We start from the raw sequence: 27508 nt of genomic DNA, 5'->3' as shown, positions 1-27508 counted from the left end.
CATGCGCAGTGCTAAAGCCGTGGACAGGAAGCTCGTCTGAAGCAGCTGATAAGCAAGCAGGCAGGCTCGCTCTGGATGTTCCGGGCTCTGCCTGGATTTTTATCAGACCTTTTTGTAAAAAGTACGAAAACCGACGATTACATAAGCAGCGTGGCCAGTCACGATTCACAGTGACTGATGGAGCTGTATTTTTGTACCGATCGCTGTTTATTTTCGAGTGAATTGTAGGGCCGGTTGCTTGTGTCGGAGGAGCTCAGTAACAATGAAGGCCTAGAGTCCAGATCCGAGGGATTTAAAGCTCACCTCTGCTACTCCTGGATCAACAACACGCTCAGGTATCAATATCACGGTGAAATACATATATGTTATACACAACTTATCTATATACATACGCAGAGTATGTTTTTTATCAGATTTACGTAGAAATAAAATGTGGTTAATGTGTTTTTCGTGGAAGGGGGGTTGGGTTTGCTGGTGTAGTTTCTTTTCACACGACTATATTCTCAGTTTATTGTGTTTAGGTTTTACATGCTATCGTGGTTTATTATATGTAATGTTAGATTGTAACGACGATTGGTTGCTAAGCAGCCACAGCCGAGCGATTAAAGTAACGAAATATTGACGTCTGTGGTTTGTAGCATAGCCGCAACAACGTAACGAAATTCATGCGATATTTTTGCGCATATGTAAAAGTAAAAATGCTGTTCTGGTATTTTTTTTATAATTTCGCATTTTTCTTGGGTACAGAGTTTTCTCGAAAGGGTGGAGTCGTTTGGTTGCTGTAAACATCGATATAGGATCTCTGTAAATCCCTTTTATACAAAATTTTATTGGTGTTTTTCATTTAAATACATTTGTTGTGTTTTTTTATTTAAATATCTCACTAATTCGGCCTGTATGAGTCTCTGTGGATAGTCAAAATACTAAAAATGAAAAGCTAATCCGAATTGAAAGTGATGTATTTTTGCATATATAAATGTTTGAAGTTTCGTACATGTATACAAGCTGTCTTTTTATTGGGGATGCACCGACAGGATATTTTTGTCGATTGCTGCTACACATCTAGAAGACTCTCTTGACAGAAATGCAATATAATATGCATAACTATATTATCAGTGGTGTTTAAAGGCCTTATATAACGAACTGTATTGTTTGTATTACCTTAGAATAAGTCGTTTTTATCTATATACACCGTGGTTCTCCTTACATGGAAGTCACCTCCATATTTGTACCGTAGTCCTAAATGAATAAACTGATTGTCCTGTGGCAGCTACCGTAGCTTCTATGCGTTTCGAAAGGAGCGGTGGACTGAGTCGTTGGATACAATTCACATTCTAACCACTAGATGCCGCTTAAATCTACAGAGTGGACCTTTAAAGGAAAACAACACAGTTTTTCAATATTTTACTATGTTCTTACCTCAACTTGGACAAATTAATACATACCTATTTTTTGTTCAATGTGTGCACATTATCTTGGACAGTGCGTTGTGAATGTGTTAGCATTTAGCCTAGCCCCATTCATTCCTTAGGATCCAAACAGGGATGAATTTAGAAGCCATAAAACACTTCCATGTTTTCTCTATTTAAAGACTGTTACACGAGTAGTTACACAAGTAAGTATGGTGGCACAAAATAAAACGTGGCAGTTTTTTTTAAGTGGATAAAAAATGAGAACTATGTTGTAGGGCTGTGTAAAAAATTGCCTGCGAGTCTCATGCGTGTTTCATCAGTAAAGCCGGTTCTGTGATTAGTATAAAATCGCCATCAGCTGCTTTCAGGTGGAGCGGTATTTATACGTAGTTCACAGAGAAGCTAGGCAAAATCGCATAGATTATCAGAGTCGATTATCTCAATTTTTTTCCAAACTTCTCTGTGAACTACGGCTCTGTATAGTAAATGTCGCTCCATCTGAAAGCAGATAATGGCGATTTTATACTAATCACCGAACCAGCTTTATGGATGAAACGCGCATGAGAATCGCAGGCAAGAATTTTTTTGCACCGCCCTACTATATTGTATGGCGGAAGAGCACTTAGTTTGCAGCACTTGGACCTCGGCGGGCAGTAACATCATCACTCCTGACTACTCCCCCTCTCACTCAAACTTTTGTCAATATTACTGCACCCAAGGTCAAAAAAATGCAAACTAAGGGCTCTTCCGCCATACAATATAGTTCTCATTTTTTATCCGCTTAGAAAAAACGCCATGTTTTATTTTTTATTGCTATACTTACTACGGAATTAAAGCGGCTAGGCTAAATGCTAACACATTCACAACGCGCTGTACAAAGATTAAGTGCACACATTAATGACAGATAGGTATGAATTCATTTGTCTAACAAACTGGCTGATACTGATATTACATGATTTACACAATTTTTCCCAACACACTATAACATCTGACAAACATTATTATTTACAGTATTATTCCGTTTTGGCAAATATTTATTAATTTTACCCAGAGCGAAACAAGACTATTGGTTTGTCATATCTGCCATTTGCATTTACATTAATGCATCAGTATGTATGTTCCTTGGGTTGGAACCCATCACCTTTTGCACTTTTAGTGCAAAGCTTTACCTCTGAGCTATACAGGAACATATAGATAGTTAGAAATAAAAAGAATTTCCACAAGGTATTTGATTCAGAGGTCGGTTTAGTCTCTAGCCAGACCGTTACCAAGCACAGACCAGAAGTTAACTTCGGGCCAGGTAAGTAATGCGGCAACATGCGCTTGTCCTATGAAACCGTCTATAGACCTTTTTTTTTTTTTTTTTGACGATAAATTTCAGTGGACGATACATCAGTGCAAAGGTTTTAATTAGAATCATAGAAGGAGATGCATGAGATGAATCTTATCTAGAGCTGCAACTATCGACTATTTTTTCAACCGATTAATCTATCGATTATTTTTCGATTAATCGAATAGTCTAATGATTTTTTATACATATAATTCCCCAACAAATAATAAATGTAACATCTGCCATTAACGCCAACATTTTATTTAAGCATTTTCTTAATTAAACAAACACACAAACCAAAATTTTCAACATGAAAAATAAAGTGGCAGTGTCACTTTAAAAGAGGCATTATTCACCTTAAACAATAAAATAGGCATATATTAATATTTTAAACATTAGTTTATGATTAGTACATGCATTAACTCAGCATTAGTTCAGACTGAAGTAAAAATAAGTTCATTGTGATTCATGAACCCTTATATAAGATGTAATGGTTATATTATTACTGTTAATATTATTACTATTAGTAGTACTGCATTCTCATTTAACTTTAACATTTAACTTTTCTTAAGTTCCGGGTAAAAAACAAGTTCAGTTAGTATGATCTTCTAATATTTTATAAACAGCGTTTACGCCGCTGTTACTTTAAATAAACGCATGTCAGGAATACCTTACAAGACGAGCTTCTGTAATATCTGCGCACATATTCGCAAAAAAGACGTTCATTGGGAACTCCGCACTGCCAGCTGGCTTTCAGTGCACGCGGGCACATGCCTATCAGTTCTCAATGTGACAGTAACTTATTATTTCATAACTTCTTAATATAAAAACATGTCCTGCTCTTTATTTACTGTTTCAACATACTGCCCAGAAGCGATGCAATGTCACGTCTGTCAGGCGTCTCGCAGCTCGTATTAAACGAAGATGTAAACGCAGCTGTATTAAGCACAATATGTATTGATTCTATTGTTTATAGAGTAAGTATAAAAACTTACTGTAATAGTTCAAATTCTTACGCTGATGTCTCGTCATGTTGAGGTCGGAGAGCTCCAGGTTTTCTTCTTTTAAGATGATCATACACAGGTGTTGCGCTGCTGTGGTATGCCATTTCAGTTTTACACAGTATGTGTTTTATTTGGTCTCTGCTTAAAGTATTCCCACACTTTTGATCGCGTTCTGTCTGTTTGGTATAACACTTGTATCACCCGGTTGGAGCTGAAGCCGCCTTCATTTCAAAATGTAAACAGTGCGACGCATCGACGCATTTCCGGCAAATCGACGTAATTACGTAATCGACGTAATCGACTACGTCGACGCGTCGTTCCAACCCTAATCTTATCACAATGTTTTTACTTTACAACCACTCAATGGCACTTTTGTTCGCATTCAAATGTGCTAAACCTTGTTTATTCGACGTTCGCAGGCATGGCTTCACAGCTGCAGGTTTTTTCCCCTCCGTCTGTGTCTTCCAGTGCCTTCTGCAGGGTGAAAAAAATGAAAGTGGAAAGCTGCGCTTGGGATGCATCCAATGAAGCGTACAGTTCTGTGGGCCAAGCGTATAGCTTCAACCCCGCGGCAGCCCTTTCTTTCGGCACGTCCGGCCTGGTCTTCCCCCCGGCATCACGGGGTCAGGTTGTGGTCCGTGCCGCAGACAGCACCGGGAGCCACCAGCGTGGATCCATCCGCAGAACCTCCCACAACAACCACCACTCGGATTCCCACTCCTCCCGTGGACAGAGGTACGGCCTGAAACGGAAGAACGAGGAAGCGGATGCTTCCGGAGGCGGGGGCAGCGGGAGCGGAAGCGTTCAGATCTTGGAGGAGCTCTCGGCGCCTGCTTTCTCTGCCCGTACGGGAGGAACCGGAACCACCGCCCAGTCAATACCCCACTCCGCCCCCACCACGAAGAGCAGCAGCTCCAATGGGGAGGGCGACTACCAGCTGGTCCAGCATGAGATTCTCTGCTCGGTCTCCAACAGCTACGAAGTTCTTGAGTTTCTTGGTCGGGGCACGTTCGGGCAGGTGGCCAAGTGCTGGAAGAGAGGAACTAATGAGATTGTGGCTATCAAAATCTTGAAGAACCATCCGTCATATGCACGTCAGGGGCAGATAGAGGTATGTTATGATGGCGACTATGCCTTTGTAGTGAGTTAATATTAGATTCTTCATCAAGATTAGATTCGTTTTTGCAGTGTATAGACTTTTGAGTAAAATAGGGATCTTCCGAGTTTGCATCTATGACTTTTGGCCTTAAAGGCGCGCCATTACCTGACGAATAAACAAACAAACTGCAATGCTATGCAGGTGTTGCATTTGTCAACAAGCACTGCCTGGCAACCAAATTGTGAAAGATAACAATGCTGCTTGCACGTGTACAATTATCCACAAAACAACCCATTTAGCATATTTTGCATGTGTCGTTTTTATCATCAGGTGACATTTATTTGCTTAAAAGATCAGAGTCATCAGAGTTTCCATGGTGGTAATCTCATTTCAAACAAACTAAATAGGATGTTGGAAATTTATACTTCCTGATTTGAATGGAACGCAACATGATTGTGATTTCACCCATACACATGCTCAAGTTAATGCTGAAAATCTCTTCCAGGTGAGCATCTTAAACCGGCTCAGTGCAGAAAACGCTGACGAATTCAACTTTGTTCGTTCCTACGAGTGTTTCCAGCACAAAGGCCACACATGTCTCGTGTTTGAGATGCTGGAGCAGAACCTCTATGACTTCCTGAAGCACAGTAAGTTCAGCCCGCTGCCCCTGCGGCACATCCGGCCCATCCTACAGCAGGTGGCCACGGCTCTGATGAAGCTCAAGAGTCTGGGCCTCATCCACGCTGACCTGAAGCCTGAGAACATCATGTTGGTGGATCCCATCCGACAGCCATACAGGGTTAAGGTCATCGACTTTGGATCAGCCAGTCACGTCTCCAAAGCCGTCTGCTCGACTTACCTGCAGTCTCGCTACTACAGGTGGGTGGGATTATCTGTAACCTGTTCATGTTTTCTGATTGTTTAGGAGGCGTTAAATGACCCATTTCATTACCCTGTCATTTTTACTTGTGTTTCTTCAGAGCCCCAGAGATTATTTTAGGTCTGCCTTTCTGTGAAGCCATTGACATGTGGTCGCTGGGTTGTGTCATCGCAGAGCTATTTTTGGGCTGGCCTCTCTATCCAGGAGCTTCAGAATATGACCAGGTCACATATATTATTGTGTTTCTATTATTAAGAAGATGTTTAACTGTTGCCTTTCATATAAACCATCTCTACTGACAAAAATAAAAAAGCCGTTTTGAAATAAATAAAAAATTCCAAGACTTCGGTGTAAAATGCCTAATGTTGGGATTGGCAAACATCTAAACATTTAAAACTAGGCCTTGCAGGTTTTATTTTAATACAGGCATATATTTTTGAACCCCTTATTATGAATCTAAAGATGCTGAACTGGCTCCATATGGCAAATACAGTGGCACATTTTAACGTCATGTATGCAAACTCTGTACAGTTGTAAGACTGGCCTGCAGGCTTGAGAATCGTCTGTGCAAATGGTGTTCAGCTCTGATTTTGTGGCTACTTCATTTGCATAAATCCTTGAAACGAGTGGAAAACAATGCAAGCAATGCATGCAAATAAGCAACAGCATCAATGGATGCGATTCATTCATATTGAAATACCCTGTAGGTTTCAACCTTACCTTTTTTCTCTCTAGATTCGGTACATTTCTCAGACACAAGGGTTGCCTCCAGAGTATCTGTTGAGCGCTGGTACAAAAACCAGACGTTTCTTTAACAGAGGACCAGACTCTAGCTATCCACTGTGGAGGTTAAAGGTCAGTATCAACTCTGCTCCGTTGAATATTTAAGGTCGATTTATAGTTCTGCGTAGGACCTACGGCATGGGCTATGCGGCAGTTTTTATGTATACTTCTGTGTCATTGTTTGGGTCAACGTGCAGATGGCTAGTAGGCAATAGCTGGGTTTCCATCAAAGCGTGAAGCGAATCTTTTCTAATTCTACAAAAAAAGAAAAACAAATTAATGCGAAATAGGTGCGTTTCCATCAAGTTGTTCGAGCGAATGGAAGTGGTATTGGTAACCTAGTACCCAACATTAAGTTAAACAAGTCACGCTTGGACTGCTTTTAGTTATGATATGGCAAGTTACAAATGTATTAGCAGTGCAGCTTGTAATTGGCTAACTGAATTCTGTGCACAGAAAAAGAAATGCAAAATGTTTGATGCAAGGGCATTGCGACGACGTCAAGCTCTATGTATGGGAAAGACGACGTCAGCTGATACAGCTAGATAATCAGTCACGTGGGTTTACTGTTCACTACGTCAGCTTGTTGTGTACTTTGTTAAAGCATCAGCAGTGGGGGAGTTAAATAAACAGCAACTTTTGCTGCTGCTTCAGTTTTTAAATATAGCAGAGACGCGTATGAGGAAATGTGAAGAGGGACACATCAGGACGTGTCTCTGCCTAGGCTTCGTCGTACACTCGATGCAGAACTTTCAATTCGACTTTTATGTAGGGATGTAAGAAAATATTGATGCATGTGGGTATTGTGATATCTCGTCAATTAAGAGAAAACGCTTTTTTTGCCAATTACGAGTTTTACAGCAGTCCATAGTTCCACTGTTTTCCACCAGGTGGCGCTCTTAAACAACGTTTAAAACACTAAAGTATCCACTAAGGCCAAACAGTAAAACACTTACCAAATGTATCTAATTTATCAATTAATTTTTTTATTTGAGAGGTGATAAAAAGAGAACAAATTGAAATAGTTGCCGCTGGCTGGCAACTTTTTTATGCTGGCATGAAAAGAGTTAAATGAAATCAAGGCCCGTCCTTGCTCTCGCAGAATGTGCATATCACAGCTGTCAATCATGACGTAACACCACCGTTTTTATAGCATTAAATAACCAACTAAAAACAAACTAATTTTAAAAACAAACACTTGAATTTACATTAGCGTGATAAAAACTACAGTAAATGACAAACCAGCTTCAGAAAAAAAATTGAAGTGTAATTAAATTGTTTAGTGGTCTCAAGTCCCATGAATAATATGGGAGAGGCAGGATTTATAACCTATACTAGGACCAGTCACTCGCGAGGTGATCGAGACGTTTTGGTTGCACTTTTCAGGGCTTGTGCGGCACGCTTGATACACACCCATACTTAAATGTTATTTTTAACTCTTTCACCGCCAGCGTTTTTAAAAAAAAGTTGGCAGCCAGCGCCAGCGTTTTTCATGATTTTCACAAAAGTTTAATGTCTTCCAAATGTTCTTCTTCAAATATATAAACATACAATATACCAAATGAAAGAACAGACCCTCTGCTTTCAAACAAAAAAAACCGTTTCATCCTACCTTTAGTGGTTCTTTTGTAATCAGCTTTTGAATATGGGTAGGTTTCTGCAAAAACACCACATTTTGAGCAAAAAGCAGAGATAATTCCATTTTTGCGACGGACTTTTCATTGAGATCCCATTCAGAGCGATCTTTAAAACAGACACGGACATGCAGCAGCTTGCCATAGGGCAATACTTCCGGGTTTAAAAAGTTGCGGAAGGGAACCTAGTGGATAATAGTGGTATCGCGGAAAGACGGAAAAACTCGTCATTGGCGGGGAAGCGTTTTCTCTTGATTGACGAGATATCTCGTCAATGGCGGGGAAAGAGTTAAGTGGTTAACTAGTATTCATTGCTAATAACTCGATCTTTCCTGTTTCACCAGACCCCGTCTGAGCATGAAGCCGAAATGGGGATCAAATCCAAAGAAGCTAGAAAATACATCTTTAATTGTTTAGATGACATGATGCAGGTATTTATTAAGACACCTTCTAGATAAACAATCCTCTATTAATCAAAGTCATCGGATTTACTTTAAGTTGTCATGTTTTAGGTCAATCTGCCCAGTCATTTAGAAGGGACGGATTTGTTGGCGGAGAAGGCTGATCGTCGAGAGTTAATCGATCTGTTGAAGCGAATGCTGAGGTTGGATGCCGATAAGAGAATCACGCCGACAAAGACTCTGGCTCACCCATTTGTGACCATGAGCCACCTGCTGAACTTTCCACATAGCTCACAGTAAGCGTTCACTCTCTTTCCTTTTGAAGTAGACGTTGATCACAAGCTGGATAATGGGGTTAATGCGCATGTTAATCTTGCAGCGTGAAGTCATGCTTCCAGAACATGGATATCTGTAAGAGAAGGAACAGTAGCTACGAAAGTGGGAAAGCCCTGTTTGCTGCTAATGCTGTTCCTGGAACAGCAGGAAACCTGACTGTGACTTTCAGCAGCCAGCTCAACCAGCACAGCCAGGTGAACCAGCTGGTTAAAAATACATGCCTAGTGCAAAGTCCCACACGTGGCAGGCCTTTTAACTTTTTTTTGGAAATTTTGCACAGGTTCCATCTGGGGGCGGAGCAGTTCCTCTCCTCAACTACCAACCGGCGCTTTACCAGCAGGCCACAATAAACATACCAGGACTGGCCCAACCCAGCATTCCCTTGCAGACCCGACCCACTCAGCTGTGCGCTCAGACCGAACCTTTCCAGCAGACCCTCATCGTTTGCCCACCAACTACTATACAAGGTAAGCTGGAGCATGGTGCACTATGGGTTTGTGAGGTGAACCTTAAAGGGATAGTTTGGCCAAAAATGATATTAAACCCGTGATTTACTTACCCCCCCAAGCTGTCCGAGTTGCATATGTCCATCGTTTTTCAGACAAACACATTTTCGGATATTTTATAAAATGTTTTAGATCTTTCAGTTGATTAAATGTAATGTTACGGGGTCCACCCATAGTCCACGACACAAATTAAATCCAAACGGCTCCAGGATGATAAACAAAGGTCTTCTGATGGTAATCCGCGCGGTGTTGTTGTAGAAATATCCATATTTAAATCTTTATTAACGTAAATAACTACCTTCCGGTAGCGCCGCCATCTTAGTCGTGTCCGCATTCAGGATGAGAGCTTACGCAGCCTACGGAGGCTACTCTGCTGCTGCTCTGTGCCCCCGCCCTCCGAATTTGTCATGCGTCACTAAGAAAAGTGCGTACACTACGCTAATACTCTCTCCTGAATACAGAGGAGTCTAAGATGGCGGCGCTACCGGAAGGTAGTTATTTACGTTAATAAAGTTTTAAATATGGATATTTCTACAACAACACTGCGCAGATTACCCTCAGAAGACCTTTGATTATCATCCTGGAGCCGTTTGGATTTGTTTTGTGAAGGATGGACGCACTTTTTTTGGACTTGAAGGTCGTGGACTATGGGTGGACCCCGTAACATTACATTTAATCAACTGAAAGATCTAAAACATTTTCTAAAATATCCGAAAATGTGTTTGTCTGAAAAAAGATGGACATAAGCAACTCAGACAGCTTGGGGGTGAGTAAATCATGGGTTTAATATCATTTTTGGCCGAACTATCCCTTTAAATTGCTAAATGTTGGTAGGTTGATCAACAAGGCTGATGTACAAGTTAAAGGCGGGGTGTATGATTTCTGAAAGCCAATGTTGATATTTGAAATCACCTAAATAAACCTACGCCCCTACCCCAATAGAATCTGGACCTTTTTTTGATAGACCCGCCCCACAAACATGCAACCCAGGCAACAATGTCATTTAGTAGACATGCCCCTTTTTCCAAGTGTTTTTCAAAAATCATGCACCCCACCTTTAAACGTCACATGAAGGACCTTAATTTTTTTGGATGTATAGTTAATATATTTTTTTGTTCCTAAAGGGCTTCCATCTTCTAGTAAGACATCCAGCTATAGAATGGAGAACGGAGTTCCTGTTGTCCAGCAGAACCAGTCCTCGCAACCCCTTCAGATTCAACCGAGCATGCTTGCGCAGGTAAGGCCTGCACCTCATGATGATCTATAAACAAGTCAGATCGAGTTGAAGCAGAAATTGCAGATCCCTGGGAGGGCCAGTAAGTGGCACGTGACATCGCAGCCTTGTACCCTTGACCCGAGTCTGACTTTTGGTTTAATCTTTCCATGCTTTTCGCCCCTTTCCCTCCATGGCGCCTCTTCTCCGTAGGGCTCCTGTACGCCTCTGATGGTGGCCACGCTGCACCCTCACACAGCGGGAGTGGCATCCCAGTACCCGCTGCCCCTGGCACTGGGCTGTGGGGCAGGAAGGCCTGCCCTACTGGAGCAGACAGCCACAGTGCTGGTAAAGAGAGACCCACCCAGTGTTCTAGCACTAACATCATCATCGACCCTCCACCCTTTTTCCTCTTCCCTAAATCCTGCTTGAGTTTCCTTCTTTTGTCTTCGTGTCTGTCCTTCTGATCTCTCTTACTACGTTTTGTGACGTTCCTCTTGAGCTCTATCATATTCTTGTTTTTTTGTGTGTAAATATTTCATTTTGATCTTTCAGTTATTCCCTCTTTCTCTGTCCTTCTGGTCTCTCTCTCCCTCCCCCATTCCTCCCCATCAATCTCTTTCAGCGCAGGTCTGCTACAGGGCATGGAAGGCATGTGCTGACTCTTCTGTGCTTTGCTTGCAGCTTCATGTTGTGTGATTTTTATATTCCCTGACCTCCCCCCACCGTCTCTTCGGCTCTCCTTCTCTCAGGGGAGAAGACTGACCTTGTCCACAGCTCAAAAACACTCACAATCACATTCCTCTCTCTCTCATAGCCGTATCTGTCCGCAGGTCCTCTAGTGCTGCCCGTACCGGCATGGCAGATCTTTTGGCCAGTTTTTTCTGACTGTTTAACCCCCATGATTCTTTCCAACAGGTTGCCAGACTATACTTTTTCAACGCCCCCCTTTCTTTGTTTTTTACGCCCATATGATTTTTTATTTTTGAGCATGCAAGTGCTTGTCTTGGCTTTTGAAATCATTTAAGTTGGCTGACGCTAGATGCTGCCTCTGGGGAGGAGATTTATTTTGTGCATTCATCAATTATTTATTATTCGTTATTGTTTAGTATAAATGTGTCCGTGTTTTAACAGCATGTTAGATGAAGGTCTGCGACATCATGGCATGTTTAGGGGGCGTGCACACCAAAGCTTAAACGCCAGGCGTGTTGACAGCTTTTTTTAGCTTAGGGGTTTGGTTGCTATGATTATTCTGCTTTGTTTATCAGTCGTTGAACTGGTTAGTGGTTGTGATATTTGTCCCACCCCTCCTCCTTTGTGATTGGACGTCAGAGTGAAAAGTGACATTGACGAGCATGGGCAAAAACCCACCAGCTGCTGGTGTTTTTGAGTTTTGAAAAGCGCTGCGCTTTGATTGAAAACATCCGCCAGCGTAAACGCTTTGGTGTGCATGCCACCTTATAGATGTTTAAGATTTACATTTGATGCATTTATGTAGTGATGCAGGTTTGCTTTTACCCACAAGCGAGTTTTAATTTTACAGTCACAGCCATACACAATGAATCTCATTGCAGTCGCAAGTGTGACTAAATCAGGCACTCTTTTTTTTTTTTTTTTATTATTCAGCAGGCCTGGCCGGCGGCCACCCAACAAATCCTCATTCCCTCAGCGTGGCAGCAGGTGCCAGGCATGGCCATCCACAACTCAAGCCACCAGTCAGTCGTGACCGAATCACCTCTGGAGGCTCTCCTGTCTGAAAGTTCAGCACAGAAAACACCAAGCTGGAGGTAAACCATTTTTAAGAGTCACCTTGATGGTATGCTAACACCATAGATGAGTCCTCAAAGCTGATTAGTGGTTGTCGTCGTCCTGCAGGGCATCTCAGAGCGGTCAGCACAGCAGCGTTCTCCAGCAGAACCCGCACATCCTGGCTGGTCTCGATCCCGCTCAGACCTTGAGTCGAGGAACGTCAGCAGTCACACGATCGCAGAATAAGAGAAGCAGGATCTGTTGTAACAATGGCAGCAGGTTATTAACTGCTGATTTTTGTTTATTTTAAAGCTTTAATACCCTAATTCTCATCATCTCTTTATTTTTTATTTTCAGCAGTTCTCTGGTGGGCTCCCAGGCATACAGTGCCACCATCACACAGCCCATCATTATTTCTGACACCCCCAGTCCTGCAGTCAGTGTTATCACCATACATAGTGATTCTGAGGAGGAGGATGAGAGGAAGTTTCACCCTGCTAGGTAGGTTTCAGTATGATGTTTTATGTTTCCTGTACACATTTTCTCATCGTTTGTACTTGCACTGACAATTTTATCATGAAAATTGAAGCTACAATGTATTTGCAATAGAATACCAGCTTACTACATGCTTTGCAATGTTTACTTTACGTTGTACAGCATGATTGATTCATTAAAGGCGCAAAAGAGGATGTTTTTCGCCGACTGAGAATCCAAAAACGGTTACTGGGTTTTTTAAATGAGCGCATGCGTAAGAACAGCCTCCCTCCTTCACAGCTCATTTCTAGGGAACGCCTTCCAAAACTCGTGCACGAGTATTTGAACACGATCGTTTGTTTAACACAGGCATATATGCTATGTCGCGTGACTCGCGTCAGTGGATTCATTATGTGAAATGATGATAATAAACAAATAAGACGTTAAAATGTTAGATCAGTCGACGCTACTTTTTAAAGGGTAACTCGACTATGAAAAGTTATATGCTTTAAAACTTTATATTTACCTTCTACTACTAAAATCAGTTTATAGAAACGGATCAAATAGTTTCATTACTTAAAAAAAAAAATTAAACATGCAATACTCATTTTAACCTATGGGGGCCGCCATTGTTTCTCACGTTATGGGTCTGTGTAATGGTTGTGGTGAAATATTACTACAGTTTACAATAATAAATACTATGGTATGCAGTGTAGTTTTTCAGGTGAGAATGTTTTACTTCCCACTCCCACTTTCTTGCCTCTCAGATCGTCTTTATTTTGATCTTTTTTTTTAGATTTTCTCTGTTGTTCATCATTTATGTTACTCTGCAGTTCATATTGAAAGGGCTGAGCAGAATACATTGATGACATTGACTTTCATATAGAGGCTGTTTACACTTGGCATTAACATGCGTTTTCGTCAATCGGATCACAAGTGGACGACGTTAATGCCAGGTGTAAACGGTGTTCAAAACGTTTTGAGCTCGTCCACTTTCGACCACTTTCAATCACATCCAGAGGTAGTCGAAACCACTTTCGATCGGATCGCTTTAGAGTTGCGGAACGCATGTGTGGTTGAACGTGTTCGAACAGCCACACGCGACCGCCTTCTCTCCGCCCATTTATCTAATCTGAGGTATTAAACACAAGGTTTAGGCCTTTTTTTACTTCTGGCGTGAACATACGGTGAACAGCACTATTTTTAGCCTTTCATTGATAAAACTACTGCGGGTGTTCTCCGTAGTTTCGTTTTGAAAGCGTGAAAGTTGCGCGATCCTATTTCATCAATTGCGCTGAAAATTCAGAGAAAGCTCCAACATATAAACGTACAAAACACTGTGCAGCATGTATACTTGCTAAACAAGCAGCGGACTCCGACATAATATTAGTTTGCGTCCATATAAACTCATATTACTCCCGCTCGGGTTTGAATGACAGCAGAGAGACTCGCCTACCGTCTCACGGACCGTCCCCTCACAGTATTCAGGACAGAAGCGGTCGAAAGTGGACAAAAGAGACGGATTTAAATACCAGGTGTAAACGTAATGTGTCTCTCTCGTCCACTTGTGATCCGAAAACACATCTTAATACCAAGTGTAAACAGCCCCATAAATCCCGGTGTTATCTATTAATCCACACATGTGTTTATAGTCAAGATCCTCTTTAACATTTTTGTTTTGTTTCAGCTGTGGCCCCAGCCAGAGAACTAATGTGATCAGCTGTGTAACGGTCCATGACTCCGACTCCTCTAATGCCAGCCCTTTAACTCCCAAAGTCAAGAATGGTCACACAGGGGTGCAGTCCTCACGCCTCTCTAAATCCCTGGCAGTGGTAGCGCCATCTGTGAAAACGCAGCCTGGGGAGATCTCTATATCAGCCAAAGTCCCATCAGCTGTAGGTGAGTGCTAGCTGTAATGCCAGCGATGCTGTGTAAGCAGTGCATCTGCCTCTGATGCATCCCAGGAGCTTGGGTCATGTCCCAATCCCATTAACGCTTTCCTGTCACCTCCTCTCACTGTGCCAAATTAAAGAAAAAAAAATGTTTTGCTGCTCTAGGCCTCGCTCCGAACTACTACATGAAGCCTAAGAGAGCCGCCACAAGACAGCCCAGTAGCTCAGGGGGGAGCGCTACTGACCACCAACAAGATCTTGGCAGATCCCAACCACTTAACCTCAGTCAGGTGAGCACCTGAATACTTTGGCGGCAGTAGTAGTGTAGAATAAAGTTCACGTTTACGATTTTCCGTACATTTTTTTTTTTCCCCAGACCACTGTCTCCTCATCGCAAGAATCAAGCAGCGGCTCGTCTACCCTGCGTCGACATCACACCTACCCGCCAGCCTCTTCTCATTACTGTCTCCAAGAGGCGCCATCTTTCACCAGCACCCCCAGTCTGTACACCTACCCCGCCCCTGGGGCCCTTAGCTCCGCCTCCCACATGGAGCATTTGCTCGTCCAAGGCTCCTCCCCCTCCATACACATCCCACCCTCTAGTCACTATGCAGCCAGTCTTATCCCAAAGGATTCTTTAGGGGGCATGGTCCACGGACTCTCCGCCCACTACCAGCAACATTACCCCGCCCACCCTTACGTAACCACGAGCACCAGCACCACTAGAGGAAGCGGGACGTACAATGGCTATCAGCTCAGCCCTAGAAGAGTCGCCCAGTATCCCTACATATGAAACGTACACTGATGACATTGGATTTTATGACCGAAATATTGCTGCGATTGGTTTTAAACTCATTTTATTTATGTCGATTGTTTTAGAAATATATTTTAGTCTGCATCTGTCCACTCACTGAAAGGTCCAGTGTTGGGTTAGTTAAGGTTATTTACTTAGTCCCAGGACTTCTGACATGGTTTAATCTCAAGCAATAGCAGAATAATGTTGAAATGCTGACATAAGAAACGGGGGATCGTGATAACCGTATATTGTTTTAAACTAAAATCCTTACACTAATCCTTTAACCTCATTTATACGCCTTTGTTTTTTTCGATTTTACATTCGATGTTGTTTTATTGTAGGATCTTAAATTATGTTTGATTGTGAAGCTGACTGGTTTTCAACCACTTTACTGGAAGGTCAAGTCATGAAAGATGTGAAAAGGAAAAAAAATGTGTGTACCCTTGTATTGTTATTTAATTTAGCAGTGTATGTTAGTTAAATCAACGGCCTGGTAGTGTAGTAGAGCGTATGTACTGAGAAGTGTAAGTGGATATGATACATACATTTTCCTGTTTTATTTTAATGCTAGAATTATGTCAAGATTAAAGCGATGTGATGTTAAGGCAAAAAAAAAAAAAAATGTGCCGATAGTTAACACATCACCTAGAAAACCATAAACGCTCACAGTTTTCTGACATTGTGTGGTTTGCAGCATTTGTGAGTAGTCTGCTTGTCAAACTAGAGTACACCAAAAATACACTGTCCATGAGCACAGATCGATGATTTGAGGACATTCGTGGGGCAATTATGCTATTTATAGAGGACAGTTAATGTTGTGATATCTGAATAGATCTTTGAAATTCTGCTTAAAATGACACTGTGACTGACCGCTGCGGTCCTCTTTGTTCTGGTCTCAATAACATGATGTGCCTTGACATTCTCTTACACGTGTTTGGCAGTGTTTTTGAGTTCTGAGAGCGTTTCGCGTCGACCGAGAAAAGTACTGTATACATTTTGTATAATGTCAACAACCAATTTAAACACCTCTGTTGTAATGCCATCCAATAAACAAACATCAATTCCCTTTTGTGTCTCATTGCTGTGTTTAGCTTATTTTTACTAGTAATTAAGGGAAACTGGTCACTTGAAGTAAATATATTTTAGTTTATAAAGAAAACAAATAATACAAAGTGTCTGTGGGATCTTCTGTGTATAAAAAACATTTCTATATTTAAACAAAATAATGAAACAAAATGGAAATTTTGAAAATCTTCGAGTGTGAAGTTTTTTTGGCTCTTGTTATGAATAGTTATTTAAACTAGCCTGCTCCAAAAAAGTAAAACGTTTACATTTAGCATCAGTGTTCGAATTATGCCAAAGATTGTGAGGGTCCCCTAGCTAGCATGCGGCCCCCCCTTGGGTACGGTGCATCCCTTCGCGGCCCCCCAAAAGAAATATATGACACAAAACATTCTGAAACGTAATCATTTTAATTAAACAAAACATATTAAATTATACAACGTATTGCTGTTGGTTAGAGGTTTGATTACACAGAATTTATGATAAATTAATGTATTTTATAAAACTGGGACCCCCTGGCCCTCCATTCATAGGCATGCGAATGTGTCAGACCAAAAACTCAAGCTTGTGCAAAGATATTTCGCTGTGTACCAAAATTCAAGTCTGGTACCCTCTGACCTGCAAATTTGTATCACATGGAGACGTGAAAAGTAGATAATAGTTTTGGCTAGATGGGATAAAGCTACAGTCTAAATCTTGCGAGATGTACGGTTTAGGGTTAGCTTTGGGGCAGAAAAACAGCAGTTCTGGCTAGATTTCACGAAATGATGACCTTAGCTGTATCCCTTCTAGCCACAACCGTACAACACCGGTACGGTGTGACAAGATGGTAGTATTAGGGTGTTTTCACACATACACTGTTTAGGTCGGCCCAAATGACGTGACGGTCCGAGTACGGTTCTTTGGGTCAGTGTGAACACAACAGCCGCACTCTGGTGCACACTAAACAGTTTTTAATAGAACAGTTTCGCGTTAAAGCAAAGAAACTTCACAAAGACGTGCAACGTTTATCTCCATATCTTGCTACCGTCGCTTTTCCTGTCAGGCTGGTTGTCGTGGAAACATGGGGGGTGGTCATGATACGGTAAGCGATGACTGTTGTCACATGGTGTACAGTGCGGCGTTTCGAGTACGGTAAAAACAACATATGTGAACACGGACCGCACTAACTGAAAAATTATACATTGTTTTTAGGTGCAGTCCAAGGCCGCACCACGGTGCACACCAACATATGTGAAAACACCCTTATCTGCATACTTAAATTCTGCGGTGATCGCCCCTTTATAATGGCTGCCGTGTCCGTTAAGTTCTCAAGACTACCCTGCTGAAAAAAACAGCATACCAGCAAGACCAGCATATGTTGTGTTTTGGTGCTGGTTTGCTAGTGAACACCAGCTAAACCAGCATCAAACCAGCATTAGCACCAGCTAAACCAGCACTAAACCAGAATTAGCACCAGCTAAACCAGCATTAGCACCAGCATCCCATGCTGGTCATACCAGCATATGTTGTGTTTTGGTGCTGGTATGCTGGTGACCACCAGCTAAACCAGCATAGACCAGCATAATTCCCATGCTAGTCCATGCTGGTTTGATGCTGTTTTTTTCAGCAGGGTATAGGGCAGGGGTGGGGAATACTGGTCCTAGAGGGCCATTGTCCTACAGAGTTCAGTTCCAACCCTTATTAAAAATCAAATCAAAATCTTCAGGATTACTTGGAAATAAAATGCAGGTTTGTTTGATTAGGGTTGGAACTAAACTCTGCGGGACAGTGGCCCTCCAGGACCCAGGGTTCCCCACTCCTGCCATAAGGTTTCACATTTGTCATTTAAGTTTTGAAAAGGGTGCTCATGGGCACCCCCTTTTTTTAGTCGATATGCGCCCTTGATGCACACATTTCCTAAGCCGACACTTGTGCAAGCTTGTGCGGTAGACTTCTTCAAAGCATGAAAGGTCAAAGCGAACTCTTGGGCCTTGTCCCAAATGGCACACTTCGGACTTGTGGACTTCTCAGAGTCCACACTTTGATGACATCATGTAGGGCAGACCTTAGGGGACCCTTGACGTGAGTCCAAAAGGGTGCACTGGAGTCGTATTTTCGAACAGACTCGAGCGCTACGCCGGAAAAAGAAGAGAAGTTGCTCATCGCTGTGAACTCCTATCCGTCATCTGACTGCTCTTTAGCAAGGACTTCTGGGTTGGTAAAGTGTGTGGAGCCTGCAGCAGTGTGGGCTTTGCCGAAGACTGAATCAATGGTGCAAAGGGGGTGATGATGAGCACACTTCGAAGCGTTAAAATGACAGATGAGACACCCTACGGACTCGTAGACTAACCAAGCATACGCATTTTAAGACCATACCGAAAGACCACATGATATGGGTTTGGGTGCTATTTGGGACAGGGACTGAACCTGCTGCGTCCCAATTCGACTACTAAGCCCTAGTATGTACTTTTTTTAATTGGAAAAATACTTTTGAGTGCAGCGCAAAACAGTATGCACACACTGTGTTACATTCTAACCCAAAATATGAAGGTGATCCCTACTGAAAAATCCAGCTAAGTTCCAGAGCTGGTTATGGTTGGTCTCTCTGCTTGGTTTTAGCTGGTGTAGCAAGCTGGTCTAGCTGTGTTTTGGTCTCTGGTACTGGGGAAATATTAGCCGTTTAAGTGCGCATACACTTCAAATTTTGACCTAAAAACACCATCCGGGAATACTATGATTTGGAACCTACTTATTCTAACTTTGAATGCTATTTAGGATGGATAGTATGCAAATTGGAATGCAGGGTCAACCCAACCCACACATATTTCAAGGTTCTCCAGTTGGACTTTTATGAAAATCTGACTTTTTGCATGTTTAAGTGCTACGGCACATTTTTGCTCACACCTATAAAGTGGCATTATTAACATGTTAAAATTAATTATCTGTATGATATTTTGAGCTTTGCAAACATACTCTGGGGACAACAAAGATTTATTTTACATCTTAAAAAGTCTTGTGAAATGTCTCCTTTAAAAGAACACACATATTAATTTATCAGGATATGGCATAAAATATAATTATAGGCTGTTAAATATTTCGGCTATTTTTATAAACTGGGGTAGAAATTGTGGTTGTCGTGGTAGCGTATGTGTAAACATTACATTAAAATGGCATACACAAACACTTTTTTGTCACATGTAAAAATGACGTTATCATCCCGTCCACTAGATGGAGCTTTTGCTAAATGTTGAAGTAAGAGCAGCATGACTTCAGTCTGTGGTTGTGGACAGCGGAAGTGCAGAGAACTGCGCGTGCATGTATGTGTGTACAGAAATAATGACGCGTATAAAACTCTCCCGCACTTTCCCGTTAAATCGTATCTGTCTGCTCTTTTAAATGTGTACGGTTTGTGTTATTTCTTAGGTTTGTGTTATGTGTCGAAATTGCGTGTTTTGTTTAGAGAGGCAGAGGACAGCTGCAGCTTTTACACATCAGCACATCAGCTGTTTCTGCACAACATTATAAAGATGAGCCACGAGCACAGTAAATGATCTGTTTGACAGCCATCTACAAGGTAATGTGAATTGTAAATGTCATATTTGATTGTGATCTCATTTTAATTAAGATGGCATGTTGTGTAATCTGTTTTTAAATTATTGAAATTATAGATGTAAGGTTTCCGAATTTTATTTTTTGCTTTATTTTTTCATTTCAGTTAACATATTCTAGTGAATCGTTTATACGTTTAAATCGTTTAAAATGAATAAAAACCCATAAAGAATTTTCTATTTATAATTATTATATTTATAGCAGAGGTATTTTTCATTTGAGATGTAGGCTGTCGCGATTAATCGTATACAAAATAAAAGTTCGTGTTGCAAATATTTGTGTGTAATTGTTATGTATAAATACACACATACATGTATGTACTTTTACATTTAAGAAAAATGATACTTATGTATATATTTTTTTAATGTATGCAATAAATAGGGCTGTCAAAAGATTAATCACGATTAATCATATATACAAATTAAAAGTTTGTGTTTTCATAATATATGTGTGTGCACTGTGTGCAATTATTTTGTATATATAATTACACACGCATGGATGCATGTATTTTAGAAACATGTACATGTATTTATTTAGATTTAATAATTTAATAATTACACACAACACACAAATATATTGTGCAAACACAAACTTTTATTTTGTATGTGATTGTATGCCACAATTAATCTTTTGACAGCCCTAAATCAATAATGTTGCAGTTTAACACAGAACATACAATAAAACACACAAAATATAGACTTTTATATGTAATACTTTTTCTTGATAAATTAATAAATATATGTATGTATGTGTATATATATATGTATATGTATATGGCATAATTGTTTTCCTTATCATTTCTTTAGCAACATCATGAATTTGGTCCGTCTTGTGTGTCGCCATAAGACAGCCCTGGCCTTAACTTTCCTATTCCTGTTTGCCGTCGTCCTCATTTTCCTCGCCAAATGTACATCCGAGACGCTCAAATCACCTGATTCTCCAGGAATTGCACCACGGGCTGAGTCACGACAGAAGCATACTGCAGGGTCTTCTCATGCCAAAGACCTCTCAGCGTTCCTGGTGGTTCTCATCACCACGGGCCCGAAGTACACCGAACGTCGCAGTATAATCCGGAGCACCTGGCTGACCAAGCACGATCCCGATGTGCTCTATTGGTTCGTCATCGGTACCGAGGGTCTACCGGCTGAGGACCTCCAAAACCTTGAAACCGAGCAGGTCCGTCACCACGACCTCCTCTTGCTCCCCGACCTCCGGGATTCTTACGAGAACCTTACGCAGAAGCTGCTACACATGTACTCGTGGTTGGACCAAAACGTGGACTTCAGGTTCGTCCTGAAGGCTGATGACGACACCTTCGCTCGTTTGGATCTTCTCAAGGAGGAGTTGAAGACAAAGGAACCCAGCCGCCTCTACTGGGGTTTCTTCTCCGGTCGCGGGAGAGTGAAAACGGCCGGGAAATGGAAGGAAAGTGCCTGGGAGCTGTGTGATTACTACTTACCCTACGCTTTGGGTGGGGGTTACATACTGTCTTCTGACCTCGTGCACTACGTTCGGCTGAATGTGGGGTTTCTGAAGACGTGGCAGAGCGAGGATGTGTCTTTGGGGGCGTGGTTGGCCCCTGTAGACGTAAAACGAGTTCACGATCCACGTTTTGATACGGAGTACAAGTCGCGTGGATGCAGCAATAAGTATCTGGTCACTCACAAGCAAAGTTTAGAGGACATGTTGGAGAAACATCAGACGTTACAGAGGGATGGGCGTCTGTGCAAGGAGGAAGTCAAACTGAGGCTCTCCTATATTTACGACTGGGGCGTTCCACCTTCCCAGTGTTGCCAGCGCAAAGATGGCATCCCGTGATCTTAACCATTATCAGTTGCTATTTATTTATTTATTATCAATGTTGTGTTTGTTGACCTGAAATTGTACCTTTTGAAAAGGATATTTTAACGTGTTATGGTTGGAGAATGGTGTATGTGAGATGTTTTACGCTGCCTATGAGGTCAGTTTACTGTTTGTGGCATTGAATGACTCTTAAGATTTTGGCTTAAGTGGTCTCTGTGATCACATTTTTTTTTTTGCTGTATTGTCTGCCTAAACTTTATTCTTCGTGTGATGTCCACTGATTGAATTTCATTGTCTGTACATTGTACTTTTATATACACGTGAATAGAAAATTGAACAAGGGGGAAAAAGCAAGAAAGAAGATGTTTATTTTCAGGACAGATAATAAAGTTATTGGATGAAACACATTTTTTATTACAATGGAAACTTAAAAGATATAGCATTAAAATAAAAGCATTAAATAGTGATAACACATACATGTCAATGAGTCTTTATGGCAGCATTTAGTGCGTTTATCACTGAATTGAATGATCTCGAAACTTTTATCAAAGGGGATATATCATGAAAATCTGACTTTTTTCATGTTTAAGTGCTATAATTGGGTTCCCAGTGCTTTTATCAACCTAGAAAATGTGATAAAGATCAACCCAGTAACTTAGTTTTAGTAAACCATTCTTTGCAAGCATGTGAAAAAATAGCTAATTGAAATGTGGCTCCCCTTGTGATGTCAGAAGGGGATAATACCACCCGTTAATCCTCACAGCACTGCCATTTAGTGCAGGGATCAGCTCATTTGCATTTTAAAGAAAACACCCCAAAACGGCACATTTTTGCTCACACCTACAAAGTGACAATTTTAACAAGTTATAATAAATTATCTATATGGTATTTTGAGCTAAAACTTCACATACATACTCTGGGGACACCAAAGATTTATTGGACATCTTTAAAAAGTCTTGTGAAATGTCTCCTTTAAATGTTTCTTTTGTGTTGTTTCTATGCTGCATTCATTTCTACATTATTAATATGGCCCGAAAGAAAAGATTTGTTGCATAATTTAAATCTGCAGGGACCTGGCAATACTATGTAAGATTTGTCATATTCTTGGTGGTCACAATAGATAATTTTGTGATACTTGACCTTGAGTGTATTCATTCAAAACTGACATCACAGTCTTTTACCTGCTTGTTTTTTATGCACCTGTGCCAGCGCTTTGTATTTTATATTGTAATGTACTGTAACGTTTTAGTATGTATTGTGACATGAATTAAAACGTGTTCCTGTACCTCAGTTGGTAGAGCATTGCGTTAGCAGCGCAGAAGGGTTTGGGTTCGATTCCCAGGGAACACACATACTGATATACTGATAAAAAGTTGTATAGATTGAATACAATTCAAGTCACATTGGATAAAAGCATCAGTCGAATGCATAAATGTAACATGCTAGTTTTGGATTGTGTCCGCTTAGAAAAATGGGTGTTGGCCCAATGCTACATCTTGGCATTCAAATATTTTTTACAGTATTGTAAGGTCAGGAAATACTTGCACAGCTTCAGTATTGTTATTTATGGGCGATGTTGAAAGAAAACCAAAATCAAATCAGCAAAATATCAAAATAAAAATATGGGGGGGTTAAGCAACCCAGCATAGGTTAAATTACAACCCAGGTTACGTTTGTCTTACTGTTAGTACGAATAAAATATCCTGGTAAACCGCTGGCAAAAATTGAGGGTTGGATTGATCATTTGATGTGTTAACATACAGCAATTTTTTAGAGAGATCTGCCTTTTTGCTTTTCCAGAACTGCTAAGGTCACGACCAGCTAAAAGCTTCAATCTGATCCCTGAGCTGAGCTGGATTTAACCAAATCTTACCGTGACAAAGCATCAGTTTAGACTATTATCACATTTTCCCTTAAACTGTTTAACACTATGAAGGAACTGCTAAATGGAATTAGTTAAATGGATAATTTAAGTAAAAAAAATGGCTCACCATTTGTGACTGACCAGCAGTTTAGGATGTTACCCTCCAAAATGGAGTTGGACAATTTTTTTGACAGATAAGCTGCTCCTGGCCTTTTAATCGGTTGAGAAGTCACACAGCTGGAATTTTCTGATGGACAGAGAGTTTGCATATAATTTATTGTTAGATATACAGACTGTACTGACTTTGTGTAAACCATATATCCTTTCAAGAAAATAAGAAAGGGCTGGAAAATAGGCTCCTGGTTTTTGGTTCTTGTGTACCATTCTGTCTGAAACAACCTAATAAATTGTTTCTGTCTGAAATTGCATTTAATGTACCTATAGCTGCTTTCACATCTTTTATTACTAGTTTTGTTTACAGTTATTTTGTTTCATTCTAACACAAAATGTGAAAAACATGTACAGTTGAAGATTGATGTTGTCCCAGGGGCGGATCTACCGGGGTGGCACGGGGTGGCAGTTGCCACCCTAAATAAAAGCATTGCCACCCCATATGCCACCCCAGCGCGGGTATCCTAATATATATAATTTATACCCGAGTAGGCTCTTTTAACCAGAAAGGCAATGTAGTTTTTCTCTGCGTGTGTTTGGGGGTGGGAGACACATATCTGACGATGATTGGTGTGTGTGTCTTAGACGGGGTGGGACAACCACATAGCTGATGGTGATTGGCTTAATTTCCATCGTTAGCCAACCAGAGGCAGCAGAGTTCATACACAAGCATGCAGTCAGTCCGAGCAGAAAGTCTTTTACAGTGTAAAAAAAGTCCGCGCAGATTTGCCAACTTAGTGACTTGGTCGCTAGATTAAGAAACTTTTTAGACCCCTTTAGCGACTTTATTTAAAAAGCGACTAGGACAAATCTAGCGATCTTTTCTGGCGTGGTTGGAGACGTTTGGAAACTGCGGTGAAAGGATGCATCGCCCCATCCAAGGCACTCACATGCAGCCCGGTTCTCGCGCTGCAGTCCATCCCTTCCGAGTCGCACAAACCCGCAACAACAGAGCGATGGGAAGTACAACGAGCTCAAAACAAAGGTAGCGGACGCAAGCACAAAGTATAAAAAGCACAAATGTTACTTTTCCATCGTTGAGGTTAAAGGCAAGAATGTTTATGAACGTGCAACTTATGCCCATGAAGAAAGAGTCTCTTCACGTCTGTAGCGAGGAATTCTGATCTAATAAAGCACCTCACATCATCACATGCTGCCAAAACAAATTCTCTTTAGTGTCTTAAAGTGGTTAAGTTGAGCATCACATCAGCAAATCAGAGTACTAAATACGGTCATATTTATAGATAAATGTTGCATCAGGATAAAAATACAAAAATTAAACTGATGTTAAATATTGCACGAGGTAGTTGCTTGGTAGTTAAAACAACTGAACTGCAGTTTTGTGTAAGCAGTAAATATATTTTAAGCAGTTCTTTCTAGAGTTAGCCCGTCATGTCTTGTTAGCTACTGCAGCAATCAAAATATTCCATACGTGCATATGAAATCACTCGTTATGATATAGTCTGATGTTTTTATATGTCTTCGTTAAGGAGACAAAACTATTCAGTGTTGTGTATGTTTAGAAAGCTTGAAAGACAACTTAATGCGGCATTTTCCAGAATACTATGAAAAGAAAGGCTGATATCCATTCTTTTTACCAAAAATAATAGAAAAATCAAATACTATGAGAGTGGAAGGTACAAATAAAACAGAAAAATATGTTGTGGAAGGGAAAGGAATAGATGAAGTAATGAAGGAAAGAAACATATGGATGGCAAAGAGCTAAAAAGAAGTGAACAAACAGAAATCCATCATGAAGTGAGTGAAAGGATTAAAGAAGAGGGTTATGAGAGAAAGAGATGTTTGCCTTTCAAATATGTTTAACATTAATATAAACTAGGCAAACCTATTTTATTTATATAACAGTCTTTATACCATTATGTTCAACCAGTCAGTGTTTTTAGATATTGATAAGCTGTATGTATTAACTTAGTATTAAGACAAAGGGTGCTACAGAGATGCTAAATGTAGCTGCTTTGGTACTTACTTATAGGAACATTTGTTGTTGCGTTTATTAATGTTATAAAAATTTGAGGTCCAGTGTTCACCGAATATAGTATATACAGTATATAATTTCTTGAATCCACGACAACCATGCAAGGACGCTTACTTCATTGCCACCCCTTGTAGTTCTCATGCCACCCCCTTGCCACCCCATAAATAATTTTCTAGATCCGCCCCTGTGTTGTCCACAATAAAAACATCATTTGTAGTCTTATTGACAGTGTAAGTCTTTTTCATTAGCTCAAATGTATGAATAAAAAAGATGACAGATTTAATGTAAAGTGACTTTTATCCCAAAACATGTAAAGAGTTGTTAAATCTTACTTGTGCATTGTAATATAACAGTATTTCAGCAGGAGGTAGATGGCACGCTGTGCCTCATACACATAAACATCAGTTGTGTTGAAGTTAAAGCTCTCGGCAGATGCAACAAATGGCATAACCTGTTTACTTAAGAGAAATAACTTAACTGACTGTTGCATAACACAGAACACAGCAGGTTTAATCCCACAAGAGAGAACCTGCTTGTTTCATGTAAATAAAGCTGCTAGACATATTGTTACAACACAAAGAAACTGTGTTTAAGTCAATAGATCAAAATCAACATGTCAAGTAACGAAAATAAACCTTGTTTAATGATGGAACCCCATCTATCCTTTAAACCAGCTTGTCTTTTGTTGTGTTGCGGGATGGATAGAGGTCATCCCAGCATCTCGGGCCACATGCCATGGAAGTTACACCCTGAATATTCTCCCTACTATCTGTCACAGGGCATGTGACATCATTTTTTTGACATTTTTGCTGCATTATAGAGCAGTTTCAGTGTTTTCGCTTGCCACTTTAATGTTTTTGTTAAGAATATTGTAGCTGTAGAGATACCACATTTTCTTATTTTAGTATTACAAGAGGGAACATTAGTATGCAGATATGGACAGATGACCAAGTGCTTATGTTTTCAGATTGGATTGGATAACATATTGAGCTCGATACAAAAACTCTTCTGGATCTATGACTGCAGACGAAAGGGAGATAAAATAATGAAGGAATTAACCAGGACAACTTGACTTCTAATCATCATTTATTTTCTAAATGATTAAGAATAACGTCTATGTATTGGTAATATATGACAATTCAAATGAAACGGACATCCCTCAGTTTTCGGTCAAAGTAAACAGATGACGTCAGTCATTGAAACGCGTCATCACACTGAGAAACAGACTTCAAATAACACTGCAATGAAAAACCTATAAAACTAAAAAATGTTGTAAATGTATTTATTTACAATTTTAATTTATTTTAACTACATTTAAAATATTTTTAATCTAATCAAAATGTATTTTATATTTCTATCGCTGGATGTGATGACAGTAACATTGGTCTAGTGTAACAGAGAAAAAACAAAATTTAAAAAATATTTTTTTTCAATATTTCAACTACAAATATCGACTTATGTTGTCTTGTATGATCTCGTAGACGTTTAATTTGTAAGGTGATTTCCCATAAT

The 27508-nt window shown here is 40.5% G+C and overlaps 2 protein-coding genes across 6 annotated transcripts; both read left to right on the top strand.

Annotated features, from left to right (window-relative positions):
* Positions 1-12: 12 nt before the first annotated feature.
* On the top strand, positions 13-16574 carry hipk1b (homeodomain interacting protein kinase 1b). 5 transcript variants are annotated; one of them, XM_073811744.1, is made up of 17 exons: positions 13-335; positions 4215-4857; positions 5351-5724; positions 5826-5949; positions 6461-6580; positions 8487-8573; positions 8655-8839; positions 8923-9073; positions 9160-9346; positions 10510-10622; positions 10812-10946; positions 12225-12385; positions 12474-12626; positions 12705-12848; positions 14509-14720; positions 14879-15003; positions 15090-16574. In XM_073811744.1, exons 2-17 carry the CDS (start codon positions 4237-4239, stop codon positions 15504-15506), a joined length of 3309 nt encoding a protein of 1102 aa, XP_073667845.1. In that variant the 5' UTR covers positions 13-335; positions 4215-4236; the 3' UTR covers positions 15507-16574. The 5 variants fall into 5 exon arrangements, with proteins under 5 accessions (XP_073667845.1, XP_065097805.1, XP_065097804.1 ...); XM_065241733.1 differs by having other exon boundaries at positions 4166-4857; positions 12708-12848; XM_065241732.1 differs by having other exon boundaries at positions 4166-4857.
* A 3268-nt stretch (positions 16575-19842) lies between these two features.
* b3galt6 (UDP-Gal:betaGal beta 1,3-galactosyltransferase polypeptide 6) lies at positions 19843-23668 on the top strand. Its single transcript, XM_065241731.1, has 2 exons — positions 19843-20127; positions 20969-23668. The coding sequence occupies exon 2, from the start codon at positions 20976-20978 to the stop codon at positions 21978-21980; it is 1005 nt and encodes a 334-aa protein (XP_065097803.1). The 5' UTR covers positions 19843-20127; positions 20969-20975; the 3' UTR covers positions 21981-23668.
* Positions 23669-27508: the final 3840 nt, after the last annotated feature.

Source organism: Paramisgurnus dabryanus, chromosome 14 (genome assembly GCF_030506205.2).
Source record: "Paramisgurnus dabryanus chromosome 14, PD_genome_1.1, whole genome shotgun sequence".
In the NCBI taxonomy this organism is placed as follows: Eukaryota; Metazoa; Chordata; class Actinopteri; order Cypriniformes; family Cobitidae; genus Paramisgurnus; species Paramisgurnus dabryanus.
The sequence above is the reverse complement of the archived record's forward strand: the minus strand, read 5'-3'. Positions and strand labels throughout refer to the sequence as shown.